At 33.2% G+C, this 22,717-nt stretch overlaps 1 protein-coding gene across 1 annotated transcript in view; it reads left to right on the top strand.

The window, feature by feature from the left end:
• MYCBP2 (MYC binding protein 2, E3 ubiquitin protein ligase) overlaps positions 1–22,717 on the top strand; it is a 265,889-nt gene that overhangs the window by 232,973 nt on the left and 10,199 nt on the right. The window contains exons 59-77 of the mRNA XM_011378152.2: positions 1,328–1,485; positions 2,431–2,630; positions 3,443–3,592; positions 4,905–5,065; positions 6,154–6,310; positions 6,477–6,701; positions 8,734–8,799; positions 10,167–10,406; positions 10,700–10,798; positions 12,270–12,350; positions 13,349–13,615; positions 14,122–14,405; positions 15,870–15,966; positions 17,263–17,382; positions 18,712–18,813; positions 19,560–19,688; positions 20,055–20,187; positions 21,453–21,556; positions 22,322–22,510. Of these exons, the coding sequence (XP_011376454.1) occupies positions 1,328–1,485; positions 2,431–2,630; positions 3,443–3,592; positions 4,905–5,065; positions 6,154–6,310; positions 6,477–6,701; positions 8,734–8,799; positions 10,167–10,406; positions 10,700–10,798; positions 12,270–12,350; positions 13,349–13,615; positions 14,122–14,405; positions 15,870–15,966; positions 17,263–17,382; positions 18,712–18,813; positions 19,560–19,688; positions 20,055–20,187; positions 21,453–21,556; positions 22,322–22,510 (2,962 nt within the window). The remainder of the gene's footprint in view (positions 1–1,327; positions 1,486–2,430; positions 2,631–3,442; positions 3,593–4,904; positions 5,066–6,153; positions 6,311–6,476; positions 6,702–8,733; positions 8,800–10,166; positions 10,407–10,699; positions 10,799–12,269; positions 12,351–13,348; positions 13,616–14,121; positions 14,406–15,869; positions 15,967–17,262; positions 17,383–18,711; positions 18,814–19,559; positions 19,689–20,054; positions 20,188–21,452; positions 21,557–22,321; positions 22,511–22,717) is intronic.

Raw genomic sequence — 22,717 nt, 5'->3', positions numbered from 1 at the left:
GGTTAAAGGCCAAGGATGTTGCTAAACATCCTACAGTCTACAAGACAGCCCCACAACAAGGAATTATCTGGCCCAGGGTAGCAGAGGTTGAGTTAATTATGGTCGTCTTTGCTTCTTTTGGATTTTCTTTTGTTGCTTGAGTTTTTCACAAACATGATCATTTTTATAAGAACTATTCATTATTTTTTAGGTTGTATTAACACTTTTTTTTAAAGTTGATCAACTTCCTCTGAAAGCAGAACAAATATCTTCTGCTTTACAGTAACACTATATAGAAAGTGAATTAAACAGCCCAAACTGACATCCAGGCATACTTACCCAGTCATTTGTGTATAACGTTTATAATATACAAACAAGAACATACATAACTTAGAGAGGTGGTGACTAAAGAAAATGGACAGGGAGTTAGTTATACACTAGCAAATATATCAGCTTTATTGAGGGCCATAGGGTTCACACCTGTCTTGAATAATGGAAAAGGAACAACTCCAGAATTCAAGGTGAGCAAAAATTGCCCAATTTGGAATGAGGCAACAGCACAAAGAATACATTAAAAGAATAGTTTGCAAATTTGTCTTAGAGAAAAAGTAAGAGAAGGTATTTCTCTTTTTTATAAAACACTTTAATGAAGGATATTATACAACCATCCTACTAACTTTTCAAGTGTTTTTTTTTTTTTTAATATTGCTGTAGTCAATGGGAAAATTGTTAGTTTACGTAAACCTGAATGAAAATCACTGGATTCTTATATAGACTGTAAGTATAATTTAACTCTGATGCCGAAAGTCAGTTTGTTACCTCTCAATACACTTTGATGCGGCCATGCTCTAGAACAGGCTTTGGGCAGCACTTCTCAAGAAAGAGAAACCTAATAGAACACTCAAGTACCAAAGAAAACTGAATCGTTTCACTTTCCGTTTTATTAGCATTCTGTATTTACATGTCCATTTTCTTTCTGTTCAGTGCTTTTATCAATATATTTGCCTGTTTTTCCTGAATGTCATGACATATGACTTTTACCACAGTGCTTTTGATTCTGACAGGAGCTTTGGGCTTTTGGTGCCCTTTTTTTTTTTTTCTTTTTTTCATTTAAAATGCAAAGCAGATTTATGAAAACCAAAAGTTTTAAGATACAGATCAAAAATCAGTTAAAATGTTAACTGTATTTGGAAAAATCAGATTATTATTTCAAGAGAGAATGTCAAGTTGGCTTTGAATTTCTGTTTTTCCATATGAAAAATTTCACGTATTTGTCTGTAGTATTATAAACTAAATACGGTTTCACTTCATTTACTTTTCCTATCTGTCCTTCTTGTTTTATCTGCAGTTTGGAAACTAGTCCCATAACTGACACTGATCTCGCAAAGAGAACTGTCTTCCAAAGATCATACTCAGTTGTCGCTTCTGAGTATGATAAGCAGCACTCCATTTTACCAGCACGAGTTAAAGCCATTCCTAGAAGAAGAGTTAACAGTGGAGACACTGGTAAATATAAAGATAAAAAGGAAGTTTGAATGATCCAAGTGATTTTATTTGCAGATATTTTTTTAAATCTGTTTTTTGAAGGGAAAGAAATAGATTAATTTTAATTTGTGATAGACATTCCTTCTATGTGACATAGCTGTAATTCTCTGAATTTTACATCTCAGTTGGAAAAGACACACAGAGATCATTTAGTGATCATTCAAGAATAGATATTTAAAATCTTACCTGTTAGATGTGTAAGCCAAATGTTGCTACTGTTACCCTTCCGCTAAGCCTCAGTGAACCAGCAATTCCAGTGACTTACACTTTCACAATTATCTTCTCACTCCCAATAGAATTTTCTAACTCTTACAGCCATTACCACTCTGAATAGACGTTAAAATTCAGAGATTTAAATAGCTCTTATTCAGTAAAAAAGTTAGATAATTTGAACCAACCGGTATCTGCAGCCCCAAATTGGGGCTGGTTGATTCTGTCTCAAGAGTAAAGAAAGAAAGCGAAGAAAACATCACTTATTAAAATGAAGATCTTGCCTAGTATTTATAGGTAGCTGATTTTGTATCTTATTGACAATCTTCAAGGAAAATACTGAGCATCCTCCAATGATTTATAAGCTCTTGTTGAGACACCTTTGTTATAAATCAGCCCTTTAGAAAATGATAGGGATGAGATATATTTGAATCTAGGAATAGTCCTGGATTCAAAACCCATCTCTACAACTTAATAGCTGTATGACTTTAGGAAATCTAATCTTTCTGTGCCTCACTAAAAATTAAAGTTATTATGATTTGTGTCACATGCAAAAAACAAAAAAAAACAAAAAAAAACAGAAAACCAAAGGCTCTAAAGTGAATAAGCCAGATACTATTATATTTAAATAACATCTTAAATAATCATAGGTATTGCTGATGAAAATTAATACTTTTTTTTTTTTTTTTTAAATAGAAGTTGGTTCTTCCCTCCTGAGACATCCATCTCCTGAGCTTTCCCGGCTAATCTCAGCCCACAGCTCTCTTTCCAAAGGAGAACGAAATTTCCAGTGGCCAGTTTTAGCTTTTGTTATACAGCATCATGATCTAGAAGGTCTTGAAATAGCAATGAAACAGGCCTTAAGGAAATCTGCCTGTCGAGTTTTTGCTATGGAGGTACGAATACATTAATGGGGTTATTCATTCATTGAGCATACAGATCATATGATGATTCTGTTTAATGATGTCACTTCTACCAAACAAATAGCGACAAATTAAAAAAATATCAAGTGTTCACATCAAAATTAAACTCTTAAGTTTAGGAATATAAATGAATTTAGACTTCTATATTTAAGCATTAGAAAGAAATGTATTTCTATATTGCTTTATTTGAATCCCGATATTATTTTTTACAAAAGCTTTTTGTAATAGTAATGTCATTTCAGTTAGACTAACCCTGTAAAGGGATGAATTATATTGAATAATATAACTTGTCTGCGTCTCTTCTCTGGAAGTGATAAGATTGCTGTATGTCATAGACTTGTGTATAGTAAACCTTTTTCTTTATCATAGATGTGATAAATAACCTGCCGCTTCATTGATGGGAACAATACAACTACATTTAAGTAGTGGTAGCTTGTGTAGAGCTTGAGAAACATTTTATGTTGATCCTAAATGCAAGTTGGAAAAAAAGTGCTTGAGTAAATTAGTATTAAAACATTTATGAAACAAAAAATGGTTCAAAAAAGTATTCTGGTATTGAATTTCATTAGTATCATTTTTCTTATTGTTTTTTAAAATTAGGACCAAAGTTAGTGACTGTTTCAAGTTCAATGTGCTTTCAGTGAAATGAAGGTCAGACTTCCTAGTATCTTTCCTTGAAACATTTAGTCCATGGAGGTACTATGTTTCTGAGTAAGAAAAAACCTGCATTTTTTACTCTTATGTTTTCTTTTTATCTTGGACTCATTTAACTGTTATTTATTCAGGCTTTCAACTGGCTTTTATGTAATGTCATCCAAACAACTTCTCTCCATGATATTCTGTGGCATTTTGTGGCATCATTGACTCCCGCTCCAGTGGAACCAGAAGAAGAAGAGGATGAGGAAAATAAAACAAATAAAGAAAGTGCAGAACAAGTGAGTGAGATTTTTGTTTCCTTAATTGTTCATATTTTTAAAGAAGAGAAGAACTACCTTCAGATAGTACTATAATTTGCATGAAGTCATGCACAGATTATATAACCTAAGGACAAGAATTAAATTTCAATGCTGTGAGCAGCATATTAACTATATTTAGTGAAAATTTTCTCTTTAGCAAAAATGCTGCCAGTCAGTTCTGTTTTCTCACGAAGCATTATTGTCATGAAGCAATCAACCAGAAGATACATACAGTACAATGCAAGACAGGTAAACAGGGCAACATTATTCATAGATCAGTCTACTAGACAACATTGCTGTAGGATAGCAAAGAGTAAAAATGATGTAGGGTTGTGTATTCAAATGTGTTTGTTTAGAAGAGACTTTGATTTTATTGGAGATAGCCTGTACAATGGAAAAACATTGAACCAAGACACTAGAAACCCCATATTTACCTCTGTAACTATATGACTTGTGACCCTCATTGCCATTTGTGGAATAAAATTAGAGGACTAAATATCTATTTAAAAGACAAAAACTATCAGAATCGATAAAATTAAAAAAAAAAAAGCTAGGTGTTTTTTATAAGCATCACATCTAAAACAATTATACAGGAAGATTAAAAATCGAAGGTAAGAAAAAGATATATTGGATAACTACCAACCAAAATAAAGTTGGTACAGCTATTTTAACATCAGGGAAATGTACTTCAAAAGAAATTATTAGTAAGGGTAAAGATGCTGACTACAAAATGTTAAAAGATTAATTCTGAACTAGTATGTACCTAAAAATAGAACCTTAACAAATAAGTAAAAATTGACAGAACTGCAAGGAAAATAGAAAAAATCCACCGTTACAATGGGAGATTGTCACATACCTATAGCGGCTATCTTTCTCTGCATAACTAACCACCCCAAAACTCACTGGAATGAAACAGCTGTTTATTGGCTCACAATTCTTTGCCTTAACGATTTAGGTCAGGCTCAAATGAGAGGAGTGGCTCATTTCTGCATACACATATATATTCACCCTGCTAATGGATTTGTAAATACACTAGAATGGATACTTACATGTGATATTCTTTTGTTTGGTGATTTTATTTGAGTGACCTTATCATTTTTTTTCCTAAAAATAATATATACATAATTAGTTAATGTATGTTTTGGGCATGGTTTGGTTTTATTGTTTACATTTCTGTTACACAATTATTTTGAAAGTATACATAATGCTTTTAAGTATACATAGATTCTTTTGTGGGTTAAATTTCTTTTTGCACACAGACTGATCAATTTGTTTTCAATTTCTGTCCTAGGAGAAAGATACAAGAGTATGTGAACATCCACTCTCAGACATAGTGATCGCAGGTGAAGCTGCTCATCCTTTACCACATACATTTCACCGCCTGCTTCAAACTATTTCCGATCTCATGATGTCTCTCCCCAGTGGCAGTTCATTACAGCAAATGGCCCTAAGGTAATTTTATATCTAAGTATTCTAGGTACATTGGAGAAGCGATTTTATGGAGTATTCAAAACTCAAAATGCTTGGAATTCCTCTTTAAATCATAAAATATAAAGAATCCCTGCGTTAAGTGAACAATGCTTCCCTCGCTACTGCAATAATTTAGCATTGTTCCTCTTAGCTCACACCTGTTTGTCTCCGTGTAAAATGTGGATAATATACTTCTTAGTGCTCTACATGTCCACAGTCTGTACCAATTTTCCTCCCTTTCCCTCTCCCCTAACCCAAATCACTTGTCTGAGTGCTGCTGAAGAGTAGACTCTTAAATGTCACAACGAAGGGAGAGGAAGAATGAAATCTCAAAAACAGAAATCAAAATAGAATTTTGAATTGAAAAGAATCTTAAGAAAAATGGTGCCTAGTTTCGTGTATCCAGTCCTAAAACTACCTTGAGCAGCATCACCTCTTTTTAAATCCAAACCTGCTGAGATTTTAACATTACTTTTACATTGTGAACCTTGTTATTAGATCCACATACTAGAAACTACACATATACATAAATTCTCCATTGATCTTTGTAAGAGATAGGTTGGTAGAGTGATTTTGGCGACCCACATCCCTAATGATAAGTCCAGCAGAGGGAAGATTTTGTTTCCTCCTCACAAGATTTTTGAAATATAAGATATGTTATCTCCAATAAATTTGTATGAAAACATAAGACTGATAAATTTGAGAGGCTGTTATAGTTGGGGGTAACACTTGTTTGCAAAACTGACTTATTACCTTTTTTACTTTTGTAGCCTTGATCTTCATGTATTTAATTTTTCTATATTTAAAATGAGTGAACTTTGCTTAGAGCTTACCTTGTTCCAAAGAAATTACCTTTATTATTAAAAAAAAAAAAAAAGTCCGGTAGCAGTGATTTTTGTTCCCTGAATTTTTTCAATTTCTTTTTTTTTGTTTACCTCATTAAGGTTTTTTTTGTTTAGATCATTAATGTTTTTTGAAATATTAGCTACAGAGTACTTTTTTATAGGAATTCTTTTGAAATTCTTAGAAAAGAATTATTTAACATATTGCTATTGCTTATGCGTTTTTAGATGCTGGAGTCTGAAATTCAAGCAGTCTGATCACCAGTTCCTCCATCAGAGCAACGTGTTTCATCACATTAACAATATTCTGTCAAAATCAGATGATGGCGATAGTGAAGAGAGTTTTAGCATCAGTATACAGTCTGGCTTTGAAGCTATGAATCAGGTCAGTCATCTAACACCCTGTATTATCCTGTTAATAATCAACAGTATATCGAAGGAGAAGCTGAAAGCTACTCATAAACAATTCGATTCTTTTCTTATCTCATGTTTGTTTTATTATGGGAGATTTCCATTTGAGTATTATAATTACTTTTATTTGTTTCTGGTAGGAATTATGCATAGTAATGTGCTTAAAGGACTTAACCAGCATTGTTGACATAAAAACTTCAAGCCGACCTGCCATGATTGGAAGTTTGACAGACGGTTCCACAGAAACCTTTTGGGAATCAGGAGATGAAGATAAAAACAAAACTAAGAACATCACCATCAACTGTGTAAAAGGAATCAACGCCCGCTACGTATCTGTTCATGTAGACAATTCCCGAGATCTTGGGGTAAGAAAGGAAACTTAATTTGTAGCCCAACGGTTCTCTTCAGGCCGTTAGTAATCGTGCACTCCCATTTCTGAGTTTAGCAAAAAGGTTTTCATTGGAACTTCACCAACCAAACTGCACTTTTATATTTACCAAATAAGTCTTAAATTTGAGAACAGATTAAAATGACTGGGGGGCACTGTGGAATAACGATTCTAAAAAGAGGTATGATTACAAATATATCATGGCTACAGCTAAGCAAAAGAAATGTCTACTCTACAATTTTCTCCCTCCGTGCCCTTGTTCAAACTACTCTCTTGGCCTGGAAGTCATCTTCTTAAACTCTGCCTATCATATTCTCCCCATATCTCTGTAAGACCCGGCAGAGAAATCCTTTCACAATACCTCCTCTATAAAAATTTCTCTTTCCCTTCTCTGGGCTCTTTTTTATATTACTTTGATGGCAATTAATACACTTTGATCTATACTATAATTAGCTTTCAGTTTCTAATCCTCACCTTCAGCCATCATAGGGGAGTTTCTCAACTAACTTAGGTAATAATAGTTTATATTCTCCTAGCCCTAGCCTATCCACATTTCAAATGAATTAAGCACTGTTTTAAATAACACTAAACAAAAGAAGAAGAGTCCTATTAAAGTATTAAGAACCAGGAAGAAAGCACCACTGTCAAACCTCCATGCTTCCACCCCCATTAGCAAAGGATACTTCATGGAATTTTTTCCCTCAGAATGGATGTGGCTTGCTAGCAGATATAGTATGAATAGATCCCTTTGGACTTTTGCCAAGCTGTTGCCATCCCATTCACATATTTCCTTTCCCAGGAAGAGTCATACAGGTGGGGTTGGATCCCAGATAACCTGGACGGAATGTGACCACAGAAGTCCAGTCTGCAGAGTGCTCCTTGCCATCCATAGCCACCCCCAAATCCTGTTCATCAGTGCAGATTCAGTTCTGCCCTGGTGTCGAATAAGAAAAAGGGGCTTAGCTAATGTATCATGAGTTTATTATCTTCTTCTCATAACCAAGAGTATCAGTTGGTACAAATATTTTACCAGAAAGTCGAGTGTAATAAATCAAAACATTTTTCTGGCTAGAACTCACTGCTCAGTACAAAGTTATCTTTGATTCATGGTACATTTAAACCAGAACATGCTCTTCCTCAGAATAATGATTCTAATTAATATGAAAATTTTGCCTCTTAGAGAAATAATCATAACAATATTGATTTTTAAAAGTTTCGGTATGTAAACTGAGATCTGCTTTCCTTTTAGGAAATTTTTTCTAAGCTATAATGCATCGTTGAGTCTTATGTACTTCTGTGTCCCCCAGCCTGCTTGTCACGGTACCTTATAGACAGCATTTGTTGATTTGAATTTCATCAGCTTATAGCACTTAAAGTATGAAGCTCTCCAAGGAATTAATGTTAATCTATTTCTTCATGGACTTTGCATAAAACTTACTCAGCCTTAAGGTCTATGGCTCCAGTATTAGCATGACTCTTTTCAGTCCTTAAAAGTATTGAACTTCTACTTTTTGATATTTCTTTTGTATGTTAATATAAAATAGGATCCTAGTTTGTCAAGGATCTCGAAGGACTTGAACTCATCAGTCTCATATATCCTTCTCTGAGTCCAGTCTGGGTGCTTTGTGACATTTGTTTATTAAGTTAACTACTTTCCTTCCTTTTACTTCCAAAGCAATGAGAATATAGCAATGAGAGTGGGACATGAGGAACAAGTAGAGTGAGTTCCTGAAAGACTTTATGACAGAGAATTTAAATGTTTAGACTTTGGATGAAAAGCAAGCGTGCCAGGCTGCTCCCTCAGAGCCCATGAAGAAAGGCTGAAATGGAGTTTGTGAGAATATGCGTAGAGTTGTAGGTACTGTGGTTGGTTAGGCAGACGGAGCGAGATCAGTCAGAAAGGACTATTAAAGACAGGCAGAAGGTTAATGTGATCTTCATAGGCTGTAAAAAAAACATTTTAAGTTCTAGAACAGGAATAAATTGTCTCTTTAAATTGTCTCTTTTAGAATAAAGTTACCTCGATGACCTTCTTAACTGGCAAAGCAGTAGAAGATTTGTGCAGAATAAAGCAGGTAATTAAAATTTTGTCATTGAATGTTTTGTTACCTAGAGAGAAATTTCTTCTTCTCAGTCTCCACTGTTGAGTTCCAATTTTGGCATGCTACCAAAGTATTATAGGAAATCATCTAGTTAAAAAATACTCAATTGACAGGTGGTCCATATACAGGAACAGTTACAACCATCCTGTGTTAAACATCTTCCCTGTTATGGCCCTAAATGTTCTCTAGCCGTGAGCAGTTATTCTGTGCCTACAGCCCTCCACCTTGCCTCCTGCTTCCCTACAAGGATTCAAGATGCCTTAAAATTTATCACAGATCCAGTTAATAATTAACACCTTAATTCACCTACACTTCAGGTTAAAATGTCCTCTAGCCTAAAAATCTATCACTTACAGTCCTGCAACAAACATCCAGATTACAAGTCAATTCACAGACCAGCTCTAGAAACAAGTTAGATTCTATGTGGGCATGTTCTGAGAATCTGTATAATTCACCCGTGTTAATGAAACTTTATCAGAACTGTTCTTCTGTAGCTACTTTGTCTCATCAGTATCGACTACTTATTTGTTTTGTTTTTTGGGTTTTTTTTTTCAAATCTTATTGAAAGAATGAATTATGATTTTTGAATTAAACAAATTTTGTTTAAATTGTTAAAGAATTTGGGGAAACAATCTTTTTCAGTGAGATAGTGTTTATGCTTAATAGTCTTTTTAGAAATTTAACGTTATCAATTAAAATAATATCAATTTAGATGTCTATATAAATGATATGGACATCTTGGATCATTTCTTGAACATCAAATGCTATAAGAACAATTTTCATTTTATCAAATGTATATTACATTGAAATATAATCTTTGAAAAAAGTTTTGTTCTCAATGAAATACAGTAAAATAGGGATTCACAAATACGAAGTTACATACTACATAATTTTTCTAAAAGATAAAACATATTAAGTAACTATATATCAAAAATGATTATCTTAACTGGTACTTTATGTAAAGATGCACAAAACAGAACCTCATCGCTAATCTGGTGAGTGTACTTATAGTCAGTATAGATAAAGTACACATAAATTGTTCACATAAATTGTTTGTAAGGGTTTCACTTTTGTAACTGGTGCTTGGAAGCATATAGTAGTCAGACCTGCATCCTTCAACCTGTATTAACCTCATTTTCTTCATCTGTTTAATAGCTTATATAATATTATTTATCCTCACCAAGTTAAAATGAGATAATCAGTGTGAAATTACCTAGTAAACTTTACTCTCTGTACAATTATTTGTTATTTGAGCTTGCTGTTATGAGTGCTAAGTTTAGAACAGTGATAAAATAGTGATAGAGCTGTATCAGATTTCTGTCTCTTTTCTACTCTGCCAGGTTGATCTGGATTCCAGGCACATTGGTTGGGTAACAAGTGAACTTCCAGGAGGGGATAATCACATCATCAAAATTGAATTAAAGGGCCCAGAAAATACACTGAGAGTTCGACAAGTCAAGGTCTTGGGCTGGAAAGATGGCGAAAGCACAAAAATTGCTGGCCAGATTTCAGCCAGTGTGGCCCAGCAGAGGAACTGTGAAGCTGAAACTCTACGAGTATTCAGACTTATTACATCTCAAGTGAGTGCCCTTCTTACACATCCTTGCACAGATTATATTAGTTCAATAGTAGCATCAAGAGGATAACAAAATATTTTGTAGAACTTATTAGAAATTGCTAACTCTAATCTCTAATTAAAGATGTGGCCCATTTTTTTCTTCCTTTCATAACTCTAAACTCCTGTGTTTCATTCATACTTCTGAAAAGTAGTGGTATATAGCAGGAATAACATGGTAATCAGCTGATGAGTCCCCTAGCTTTCACAATGGTAATTTCTGCCATTAATTCCTTCTCACATCCCTGTCTTCATCAGGTATTTGGAAAGCTCATCTCTGGAGATGCTGAACCTACACCAGAACAAGAGGAAAAAGCACTATTATCATCACCTGAAGGAGAGGAAAAAGTATACAATGTATTTATTTGTATTCTAAAAATATTTCTTTTCCCTTATAATTTTCTTTCTTTTGTTCATTAAAATAGTCCATGTATTGCTATGTATTTTAATAGATATGTGGTATTAGGTTATATACAGTTAATATTTTTACTTTAATTAGAAAGAAGATAAAGGAACTATCAAATTCATTATTCATCTGCGATCTGTCTAGTATGTTAACAAAATTATCTCTATACTTTGGGCTATTGTATTCAAATGTTAGCATTTGCAAAATTAACTTAATCTTTTACTATGCTGCGCGCCATCAGATACCTTCTCCTTCCTCCATTTCTCTTATCTGTCCTTCATAGTCCAGCTTAAAAATACTGTCCTCTCCATGAACCTTCTGTATGCTTTCCCTCAAACGAAAGCCATTTTCCCTCAACTAACCTTCAGAGTAATTTCTAGACATCTCTTCATGGTTTCTCTCCTGTTATGTTTATATAAGTGTTTTATCTCTTCTTCTACCAAATCATAGCTTCTTAGTGTTACAGATCTCAATTCAGAATACATTCACCTTATAAAAATACCTGCATAATTGTTTCTCAGAATACTTTTTTTTCAATTTATTTAAACACAAAATAAACAAGAACAGTTCCTCCATTTTTCCCACCCTCCTTCCAGCCTTGGCAACTACCAATCTGTTCTCTTTATCTATGAGCTTTATTTTATATGTATGTGTAGGTATACATATAATATATATAATTTTTTAAAGGTTTCACATATAAGAGAAATAATTCAGTATTTGTTTTTCTTCTCGAATTTATTTTACTTAGCATAATGCTTTCTAAGTCTATCCATGCTGTTGGAAATAGCAAGATTTCATTCTATTTCATGGCTGAATAATATTCCACAAATACATATATATATTTCTTTTAATAAAAACTAGGGTGGGATTACTGGATCATCTGGTAGTTCCATTTTTAAATTTTTGAGAAACCTACGTACTGTTTTCCATGGTGGCTGTACCAATTTGCATTTTCATCAACAGTGCATAAGAGTTCCCTTTTCTCCACATCCTCACCTACACTTGTTATTTCTAGCCTTTTTAGTAGTAGCCATTCTAACAGATGCAAGGTAATATTTCAGTGTGGTTTTGATTTGCATTTCCCTGATGATTAATAATGTAGAGCACCCACTGTATTCTTTCGAAAAACATCCATTCAGATCTTCTACCTATTTTTTAATCAGATTGTTTGCTTTTTACTGTTGAGTTGTATGAATTCTTTATATATTTTTGATATTAGCCTCTTATCAGATACACGATTTGCAGATATCTTCTCTTATTCATTAGGCTGCCTTTTCATTTTGTTGATGGTTTCCTTTGCTATACGGAGCTTTTTAGTTTGATGTAGTCCCACTTGTTTATTTTTGATACTTTAAAATGTCATATGTATAAATTTTATTCAGAGAGCCTGCTTCTTTTCTTTTTTCCTTTTTCTATGTAAAGGCAACATCAGATGCTGACCTGAAAGAACATATGGTTGGAATCATATTCAGCAGGAGTAAACTAACTAACTTACAAAAACAGGTTGGTTAATAGCCATTTCATTATCTTCATCAGTTTTTGTTTGTTTTTAAGGTACAAAATGTTTTCCAAAATTTAAAGAAGCTTTTTTATGCTGACTCTTTTATAGGTCCTGCCTTTTTCTAGGAAGGCATATATTGGCATACCTGCATCACTTTAAAGATTTGTTATGAGTGTTAACTTTCTAACCTTACTGCTCTTTTTTATTTTTTATTTTCAGGTAGATTGTTTAATTTTAGTGTCAAATGTCCAGCTATATCAGATTCATTTATATTTCCTGTGTTCCTTTTCTCACTTTTTTTGTTGTTGTTGTTGGTTGGTTGATTTTGCTGAACAATTACAATGTTAACTAAACTGGTGTTAATATTTTTAATTATAAGAAGATGGGGGAGTAGTGCTACATTATTCCTATAATAGAATACCTACATAACTAAAATTAGCCCTTCAAAAGTCAAATGAAATATTGGTTTTAAATTAGCCCATTATTTTAACTTTTAACACCATTGAATCTTTAAATAATATGAATTTATTTGTACTTTACCTTTTTGAGAAATTCATTGAATCATAGACACTATGAGTTGTAAAATGTGCTGTTATTTTATATATCACTAAAAAGAAATAGTTACTGCTAATTAAATTGTGAATGCCATCAATTGGAAAGCCCATGAATAGAAATGTTATAATGCGGGGAAAAATGTGCCTTAGAAGTGATAAAATATAATCATTTTTTTTGTTTGATGTCTTAAACCATAGGTAGGGCCATTGGTAACTTGTATTTAAGGAGTTTCTACATAGTAGTTAATTTAAATATTCAGATTTTTAAACGCTTCCCCTAGTTTTCCTTAATTGTTTTTTAAGATGAGTTGAGAGAATAGTGTTATGGAGAATTAACTGAGTAACAACAGATATTCTTGTATTTTTTTTTTAAGTAGGAGTAGTAAATCAGACTTACAAATATGTTTTTACATTTTCTTTTTATTACCTGTGTTACCTTTAAATAGGTATGTGCTCACATAGTCCAAGCTATTCGCATGGAAGCCACCAGAGTTCGTGAAGAATGGGAACATGCCATCTCAAGCAAAGAAAATGCCAATTCTCAGCCCAATGATGAAGATGCCTCCTCTGACGCTTACTGCTTTGAGTTGCTCTCTATGGTTCTAGCGTTGAGTGGCTCTAACGTGGGCCGGCAGTACCTGGCTCAGCAGCTAACTCTGCTCCAAGATCTCTTCTCCCTGCTCCACACAGCGTCACCTCGAGTCCAGAGACAGGTGACTGATGGGTCATGCCGCTTACCTTTTGGCTTATTTTTTTACTTGAAACATCGTTAAGAAAATTAAACTAGTAAAGTGTAAGGCCTTAAATATAGATTTTTATTTTATTTTGTTATGTCTTGGTTTTTGGATTGTGTTTTATTTTAACTCCATGTTTTTTATTCTGACTCATCTTAATGAGACTATGGAAGAGGAAAATTTATTTTACTAACGTGCTGTTGTGACAGAGTATTCTGGCTACTGATTGTCTTATTGCCATGAGATATATAATGTAATTTCTTTTAATCCTGACCAAATAAAAGACTTTTTTTTCCTTGCTGCCTTAAAGTGGTAATTACCACTTAAGAAATTAAAAATAGTGTTTAAATCATATTTCTGTTCTTCTCAAAGCGTTTGAAGTCATAGAATGGCAGGTAGATTCTTTTTTTTTTTTTTTTTTTTTAATGAAAACTTTAAAATACCAATCTTTAAATGGAATTCTTCCTTTTTATTTTTTTTACCAGGTAACCTCTTTACTAAGACGGGTTTTGCCTGAAGTAACCCCTAACCGTCTGGCCAGCATCATAGGAGTGAAATCCCTCCCTCCAGCAGATATCAGTGATATCATTCATTCAACAGAGAAAGGAGATTGGAATAAGCTAGGTATCTTGGACATGTTTCTAGGATGCATTGCCAAAGCACTCACAGTACAGCTAAAAGCCAAAGGAACCACCATCACAGGAACAGCTGGTACTACCGTGGGCAAAGGAGTTACCACAGTTACCCTTCCAATGATTTTCAATTCCAGGTTGGTCATTGTAGCTATTTTGGTACTAAAATAGAACAGAATGAGTGACTCTTTGGAGAATTAAGACATGATTTCAAATTCCACCTTGTTTGCTTATTTACCAAATAGAAGCCATAAACACTTGACCTGTATGTAAAAAAGAATGCTATATATAATAAACATCAATTTGAATTAGAAAAAAAAATTGTAATCCCTTACCTCACATCATAAACAAAAATAAACTTGAGACCAATTAAAGCTTTATATATGTACATATATATCTATATATATATATATACATACATATATGTGTGTGTGTATATATATATGCAAATATATATGCATATATATATATTTCTTTTAAAACTTTACTATAACAAATTACAGAAGAATATTTTTGTAACCTTCAATTTAAGAAGACCTCCTTAAACAAAACACAGAAGTCAGAGAGGAAAAGATTCACAGATTTGGCTACCTAAAAATGAAAATTAGCTGATAGACTGTATTATTAAAATGTTTTATGCAACTGACTTGAAGAAAATATTTAACACTTATATATAGACAATGAATATTTAACACTTATATATAGACAATGAATATTTAACACTTATATATAGACAATGAATTGTTACACATAATATTAGAAGAATGACAAGTCAATGAGAAAAAGACAAGTGATAGAGAAAAATATATGACAAGAAAAGTTAGTTCAGAGAAGAAAAATTACAAATGCCGGTAAACAAATTCACTGGTTATCAGAGAAATGTAGATTACAGCATAGAAAAATGTCTTTGCACTGGCAGCATTGTGAAGATATAGGCATTTTTTAATGATATCAGGTGTAACTTGCTACAGTGTTTTTGGACGTCAGTTTGATAGTTTATCACTACATTTAAAGTACGTATATCCTTTGACTCCCAATTCTACTTCTACAACTGTTTCCCTCAAAAAAGTTCATACATGTGCTCAAAGATATATATACAAAGATGTTTGTTACAGAATTGTGTGTAACTGCAAAAAATTAGAGACATTTGAGATAATGCTAGTAAAAGAGCCAATTCACAATATTAAGCAAATAACACCATCTAGACTATTATTACTAGGGGAGAAACAATTTCAGCTGAACTAAACAGTAGTTTTCTCAGTGATGTAGTTGACATATTTTATTGCAAGCTCTTTATTATCACTATGTAGATTGGTAACAAATAGTTTATGGTCTACGGATATACTTTGAATAGCACTGTTCTAGAAGATGCATACAAAGATAATATATAAACAGAAGTATTTCAAAAGAAGCAGATATCAGAATTGTTACTCTCCTGAGGTTAAGAAAATAAATAATGGATAATGTTTGATTTTTTTAAAAAATGCTTTAGTTGATCGACTCATTTAAAAATTAAAATACTACTTGCTGAAATAACAGTTTCATCTTATTCATTTGTAACTATCACTGATTAGTTTGCATACGCTGACTTTTCTTTGTAGTTACATTCGACGAGGTGAAAGTCACTGGTGGATGAAGGGTTCAACTCCTACCCAGATCTCAGAGATCATCATTAAACTTATTAAGGACATGGCAGCAGTAAGTTCCCATCCTCCTGAGCATTAATGTCAATGAAGTGCAGTAAAAATATGATTAACAAAACAAGTAGCTTATTCTGCTGAATTGATGGAAGTGCATTAGTGTTACTTTGCTTACTTAAAGGCTTTGTTTGGTAGGTTAACTATTGCACCATTTATCTTTTCATTTAGTGATAGATTTGTCCTTTGTGTAAACTGTGTTTATTTCAAGCTTCCCAATTAATTTACTTGACGTCTTCCAAGACTTTAAAGCTTAAAAAATAATAAGTATATATTCTTTGAACCCTAAAACACAGCCTGAGTTTAAAAATCAAAAGGAAAAAAGGAGTTCCTCAAAGCAAAAGTTTCTCATCCTCCTCAGTTCTCATGGTTTATAAAGCCTTACTTCTCTTTATTAATGTCCTATACCACTGTCTCTAGGTGTTGGCTTTCCAGAGAGACCAGGGAGTGTGGAGGAAAGGAAATTTTTTATCAGAGTGGCTAGCCTTTATTGGGTGCTCCATAGTGTTGCTTTCCTCACATTCCATTCTTTCTAGGAGTCCAGCCTAAGGAGGGCAAGATACTGTGGATTATAGGTTCCTGAGAGGTAGAGTAGGAGAAGGAAGAATTTGAGCTGCCTCTTAAAAGATTGATTGTATGTGGCTATGAGACGAGGGGAGATGCTCTGGAAACATGAAGCCCTACCCCTTTTCCCAGCACCATGGACATTTCCTCAGTCAGAGAAACAGAGAATTTTTTCCAGTTCTCAAATAGGCTTTCTCAGTACGTTCATTGGATGAAAATATTTCGGAAAAAAGTTTAGGAACACCTAAGTTCTATAGTAATAAAGGGTTGGTGTTCAATAAAAATCAAGTTAGCAAATTAAGGTAGTTGTAATTTGAACCCATTTATGCTCTTGGGCTTCAGTAATACTCATCTAAAGCAATTAATTAGCTTAGCTATATAATATTCGTATTAAGTAACAAGGTTTCATAATCAGAATTTCTCAAGCATAGACACCTTAGTATTTCTTTTATGCTTTTACGTCAGTGTAAAAGGAAATTCCCTTCAATTCAATAAAAAAGTAGTATTGAGAACCTAATTTTTTTTTTACTTTTCTTTTGAATCACCAAAATAGTGGTAAGAAGTTGAATTTTTCAAAGGATTGTGAAGGATTTTTATTTCAAAAGTATACCCCTTGATCTAAAATTTCACTAAATCTTTCCTTTTGGGTGAGTGATGTTATTTAAGAAAATAGAATTTACTACTATGATTATACATTTCTGGTTGCTTATTAAATTATCGTCCTGCTCAATAGGGTCATCTGTCAGAAGCGTGGTCCCGAGTGACAAAAAATGCCATTGCAGAAACTATCATCGCCTTGACCAAGATGGAGGAAGAATTTCGATCTCCAGTGAGATGTATTGCAACAACTAGGGTAGGTTTTTCATTTGGTTTGTACCATTGCATGTTCTTTTTCAGTACTAGGTTTGAATGAATTTGAATCAATAAGTCAGCTTGATCCACATTTTTTTACCAAATATTTTATTTATTGAAAAAGCCTGAAGGGCTTTTTAGAATTATGAATTAAGCATAGTGGTTATTACTATTCCCTATTATGTGTTCTTTATCACTTGTTTTTGTTATTATTTAGGAAGCTAAAGATATACCTGTTAGAAAAGTCTAAATTGACTTTTATATCAATGTACTATCTTTCTAATGGTGTATTTACTGGAGCTTCACAGTAAATTTAATCTCTAGAAGTCTGTGAGCACTATGCTGTGATAGACTGAAGGTCCTTGGAAGACAAGTTCCTTCCTACTCCTTTTGGTATGGCTCACTTGTCCTAAAGTAGAGCCCTATTGCATACTTACTGGATTTACACATCTTTTAAAAAGCAAAAGTTTTGTGCCCAGGGCAGGGCAAAGCAGAATCTCTTAGAGCATGGGATTGCATGCTTCAGATGAGACATACATAGGAATTTTTAACCTATCAAATTCATGTCCCATGTGCTTCCAGAAGAGATGGGCAGTATAACAGCACTAGGAAAAAGTAAACACTCGTGGAAGTTGCTTAAGTTAATCCCCGGAAATCTGAAAAAGAAGATAAACTATATTTTCCTAGTACAGAAAAAGCCAATTTATACTGTCATTAGTGAGTGTGACATTTGAAGCAATATTCACAGGAACCCTTTCACACCATGAATGTGTTCTTTTCTTTCATTCTGCACTCCCCTTTTTCCTTCTGTATTATTTTTTCTTTTTCTGGTCTTTTTTTTTTTCCCTCTCTTTTCATTTCCAGTATAGTCATGTACACTTCTTAGAGTTGTGACAGTTAAATATATTTTTCAGTAATGAAGACATATATCATTCTTTGTAAAACAAAAGCTTACTCATCAAAGCTTACCCTTTAAGCTTCAAAGTTTTAAATTCTTTTTTCGGACAATTTTCTAAAGTTTGTTAGACATTTACTTATTTCTGGAAAAGTGCACCAAGCATGGTGCTAGGCCATTAGGGATGTATATCAGAGAGAAGGTAGGATGGTTCATCAGAGCAACACTTACTGAGTAAATATTGAGTGAGTACTATGTGCATGGCACATACAGCAGTGAGCCTAGTGCCACATCAAGAAAATTTTGGTATCACTGGGTATGTACAAAGTTTCAAATCCAGCTTTCAATTCACTGAACTGTTTGCATGTGTCAGTCACCATTTCATATATGTCTTTCCTAGAAACCCAGTAGTGTAACAGCTTTTCCTTCCAACAGCTCTGGCTTGCTCTAGCATCCCTGTGCGTTCTCGATCAGGACCATGTGGATCGTCTTTCCTCAGGGAGATGGATGGGAAAGGATGGCCAACAGAAACAAATGGTAAGATCAGAATTATTTTATATAGAGTTATCTTGTTTTTTCTTTATAGTCAGTTCTAGCTTAGCTTTAAAAAAATATACTGCAAGTCAAAATATGCAATTAGTGGAACTCTTGAAAAATTGTCACGTTGTCCAAGTTCATCACACAAGGATCCCCTCTTTATAGTATATTAGGGGTTTTAATTTTATAAGAGCTTTCCTCTTCTCTGAGCTGTGTTTACATCATATGAAAATTTGTTATAAGCCAGACTTTGATTCTGTATCTAGATTTTGTACTAAAAATGTAATCAGTCTTAAGATAGGTAGGAAATAAAGCAAGAAGAGAGGCAATATGGCATACCATTTATTCACAAATGTACTTAAAGTAGGTTTAATAGATATCCCTGCATTCTCTAGAAGACTTAATATAGGCTCTTTTAACATTTTATTATTAATGTTCAAGTTTCAAAAATGAATAATTTGTTCATTTAGCATACGGAATATTTGAGTATAATGGAGAGAAATATTCTTAAGTCACTAAGTAAAGTATACATGTTTATTTTATTAATCATTGAATTGGGAGTTCTGAGGGATTTTTATAGTTAAGTATACTAGCCATAATTCTGTTTAATGTTCAGTGCTAAATTCTTAATAGACTTCAGAATAACTTATTGTCTCTTATTGTTGTAAGTAAATTACATTCAATTTATATGAATATTGAGGCTTCCTTGTTAATCTAATGTGACCTATGGAAATGTCTCATTTTAGCCCATGTGTGATAACCATGATGATGGTGAAACTGCAGCAATCATTTTATGCAATGTATGTGGAAATTTATGTACTGACTGTGACAGATTCCTTCATCTTCATCGGCGAACCAAAACTCATCAAAGACAGGTGAAGACTTCTGTCTTTACACACAGAACAGCATCTGAAACATAAAATATATTCAGTAAATTTTGAGATAAATATGGGAAGGAGACTTGGTGTAATGGGAAAAAATGGACTTTGGATTCAAAGACCTTGGTGGGATTCCCAGCTGTCTCACTTATCAACTGAGTAAATCAAGCAAGTTGTTTAACCTCTCTAAGACTTAGTTTCTACACTTATAGAGAGAGGGCTGTCATAAAGATTAAAGAGAAGATTGGAAATATTTGGAACTTTCTTAGAGTGCTTTGTAGATAAAAACTATTATTATTGAATAATTAAATTTAATGCTCTCCTTTCAGAGTGATAAATAATTTCCCTTTAATGATACTGTAGGTCTTCAAAGAAGAAGAAGAAGCTATAAAGGTTGACCTTCATGAAGGTTGTGGTCGAACCAAATTGTTCTGGTTGATGGCACTAGCAGATTCTAAAACAATGAAAGCAATGGTGGAATTCCGAGAACACACAGGTAAAAAAGGACTTAAGATTGAGTAGTGTCTGCTGATTACGATTAAACTTGATGTTAGTTTAATTTAATTATTTGATGTGAGTAATTCTGAACGTATGCTGATAAGTGGTTATGACATCACTGATCACTGTCTATATTACTATATTTACTAGACAATGTTCTGTGGTAGAAAGAACATCAGACTAAAAGTCAGGAAACCTATTTTATCACTAACCAGCTGTGTAACCAAGTCATTTTTATCTCCAAAATATGTAGTTTTCATTTTGATTTTTTCCTCGAGTAAGTCTGGTATATTCCTAGCTTAGAGTTACATATAATCTTACAAATTCTCAATTTTTAGCACCTCTGTAGTCTGCTATTTGTCTGACACAAATTTCTGATGTCTGAGTTAAGTATAAACCTGAACAAATTTAACTCTAAATGTGAGTAACTTTTCATGCTACAAGAGCATGGTCTTTTTTTCTCATGGCTGATTTTCTTCTATAATCTGCCCATGCTTTATCTAACATTAACAGATGTTCTTATGTTGAACCATCATTGTATTCATGATATAAATTATTCTTTTAAAAAACCATTTTCTGTAAATATTGCTGAATTCAATGTATTACTATTATATTAGAATTTTTCTCTATTTAAAAATGAGCTTCATCTGTATTCTCAAATCTTCCTGTTCTTTATTGTATTTTCCTGTCCTTGTTCTTATGTATTCAGTTCCTTCTTTATTTTAAACATTTAAATTCCTTTTTCAGATTGCTTTATTATCTCTAGTTCCTTGGGTGGGAATTCTCTTTTTCAAGTTTTATATTTTCTGATGAGGTTTTCTCCTATGCCTTTTTATATTGTCTTGTGGAAAGGTACTTAAAGCTTTCCTTTTCTTCTCTGTATTTTTATTTAATTTTTGTTGTTATATTTTATGTGATATAGTGCTTTTGTAGTGGGGGCCTTGCCATAGCTGCTCAACCTGTTATCTTGACTAGAAGTCTAGTCTATTTCTTTTTACTGAAAAAAGATAAGTAAATCAGTTAATAATTCATTTGGCTTTAGACAGGTCATTAGTCTCTTATTCCTTTTTTGGTGCAATTGTTTATTTGTAATTACGGCAGCTTATAGCCCTTCAGTTGTAAAACTGCCGGGCTGATTTCCCAGTGATGGCAACTGATGCAAACCTGGTTTCCTTGTTTGTTTATTTGTTTTTAATTAGTTATAGTAAAATAAGTAGAAAACGCTCTTAAGAAGGAGTTTTCTTTTTTTCTCCTTGAACCTAGGCAAACCCACCACAAGTAGCTCAGAAGCGTGCCGCTTCTGTGGTTCTAGGAGTGGAACAGAGTTATCTGCTGTTGGCAGTGTTTGTTCTGATGCAGATTGCCAGGTGAGTATTTCAGTAAGGATAGCACATATTCCCACACGACACCTTAATGTAAATAAGAGTACAACCTCAGCGTCACTAAATTAGTGTATTACCCATGTTGGGAGTTAAATGCTTTATTAAAGCTGGAGAGTGGATCAGACAAAGCTCTGAAGCCCAAACCAGGCTCTTTTTGTGTGTTTCCTGACTACCATCATCATATATATTTAACATTTGCTTTTGTACTAGAAACAGTTAAAAATTTATGGACCGTATTTCCTTTGCCTCTTACATATTTTGTTTATTTATTCCCCTAAAAGAAACTTTATGTATCTGAAAGTTCTTTAGTACAGAACATCTGTATACATTCCATGCTATCCAGATATTTTTAGTTCTTCAATTTAATTAACATGAATTTGGATAGTACTCAGATAGTGAGAGATACCTATATGTTTTTTTAATCTTTATTTTGGCAAGGGGGTGGGTAGTGATTGAGAAATTGCTTGTCAGGAATTTTTTTGCTTCATGGCTATGCATGATAATAAATAGATTACGATTGGAATTTACTTTTTTATCAGCATTCTCTTTATGTGGAGTGAAATTTTTAAAAATCACATTAAAAGAAAAATAGAATTTTTTAATAGTTCAAACTAAGTTAATTAAAACAAAGAATAAAAATCACTTTGTCATTATTTCTTGTGGTTAAATATCTTGGAAAATTAATATAATAGGTATAATTACCAGGATGTGTGCTTTTTTGAGATTTTGTGTGCTGTTGTCATTTAACAGGAATATGCTAAGATAGCCTGTAGTAAGACACATCCTTGCGGCCATCCATGTGGAGGTGTTAAGAACGAAGAGCATTGTCTGCCCTGTCTACACGGCTGTGACAAAAATGCCACAACACTGAAGCAAGATGCTGATGACATGTGCATGATATGTTTCACTGAAGCGCTCTCAGCAGCACCTGCCATTCAGGTTGTTTCAGCTATTAAAGTATCGAATGTGTCTAGAGTATCACTGGGAGAAAATGTCCCATTAATACCTACCAGTTTATTAAAAAGAAATTCTGTCTCTTATGTTCTGTTTCCATTTTGTGTATTTAGCTTTAATTTGTGATTTATGTGAGTCTATATAATCAATAGAATGTATAAAATATTCATAAGGGAAGAAAAATAATTAGAT

This window comes from Pteropus vampyrus, unplaced genomic scaffold, assembly GCF_000151845.1.
Source record: "Pteropus vampyrus isolate Shadow unplaced genomic scaffold, Pvam_2.0 Scaffold332, whole genome shotgun sequence".
NCBI classification, from domain to species: Eukaryota; Metazoa; Chordata; class Mammalia; order Chiroptera; family Pteropodidae; genus Pteropus; species Pteropus vampyrus.
This window is presented reverse-complemented; position numbering and strand designations above follow the sequence as displayed.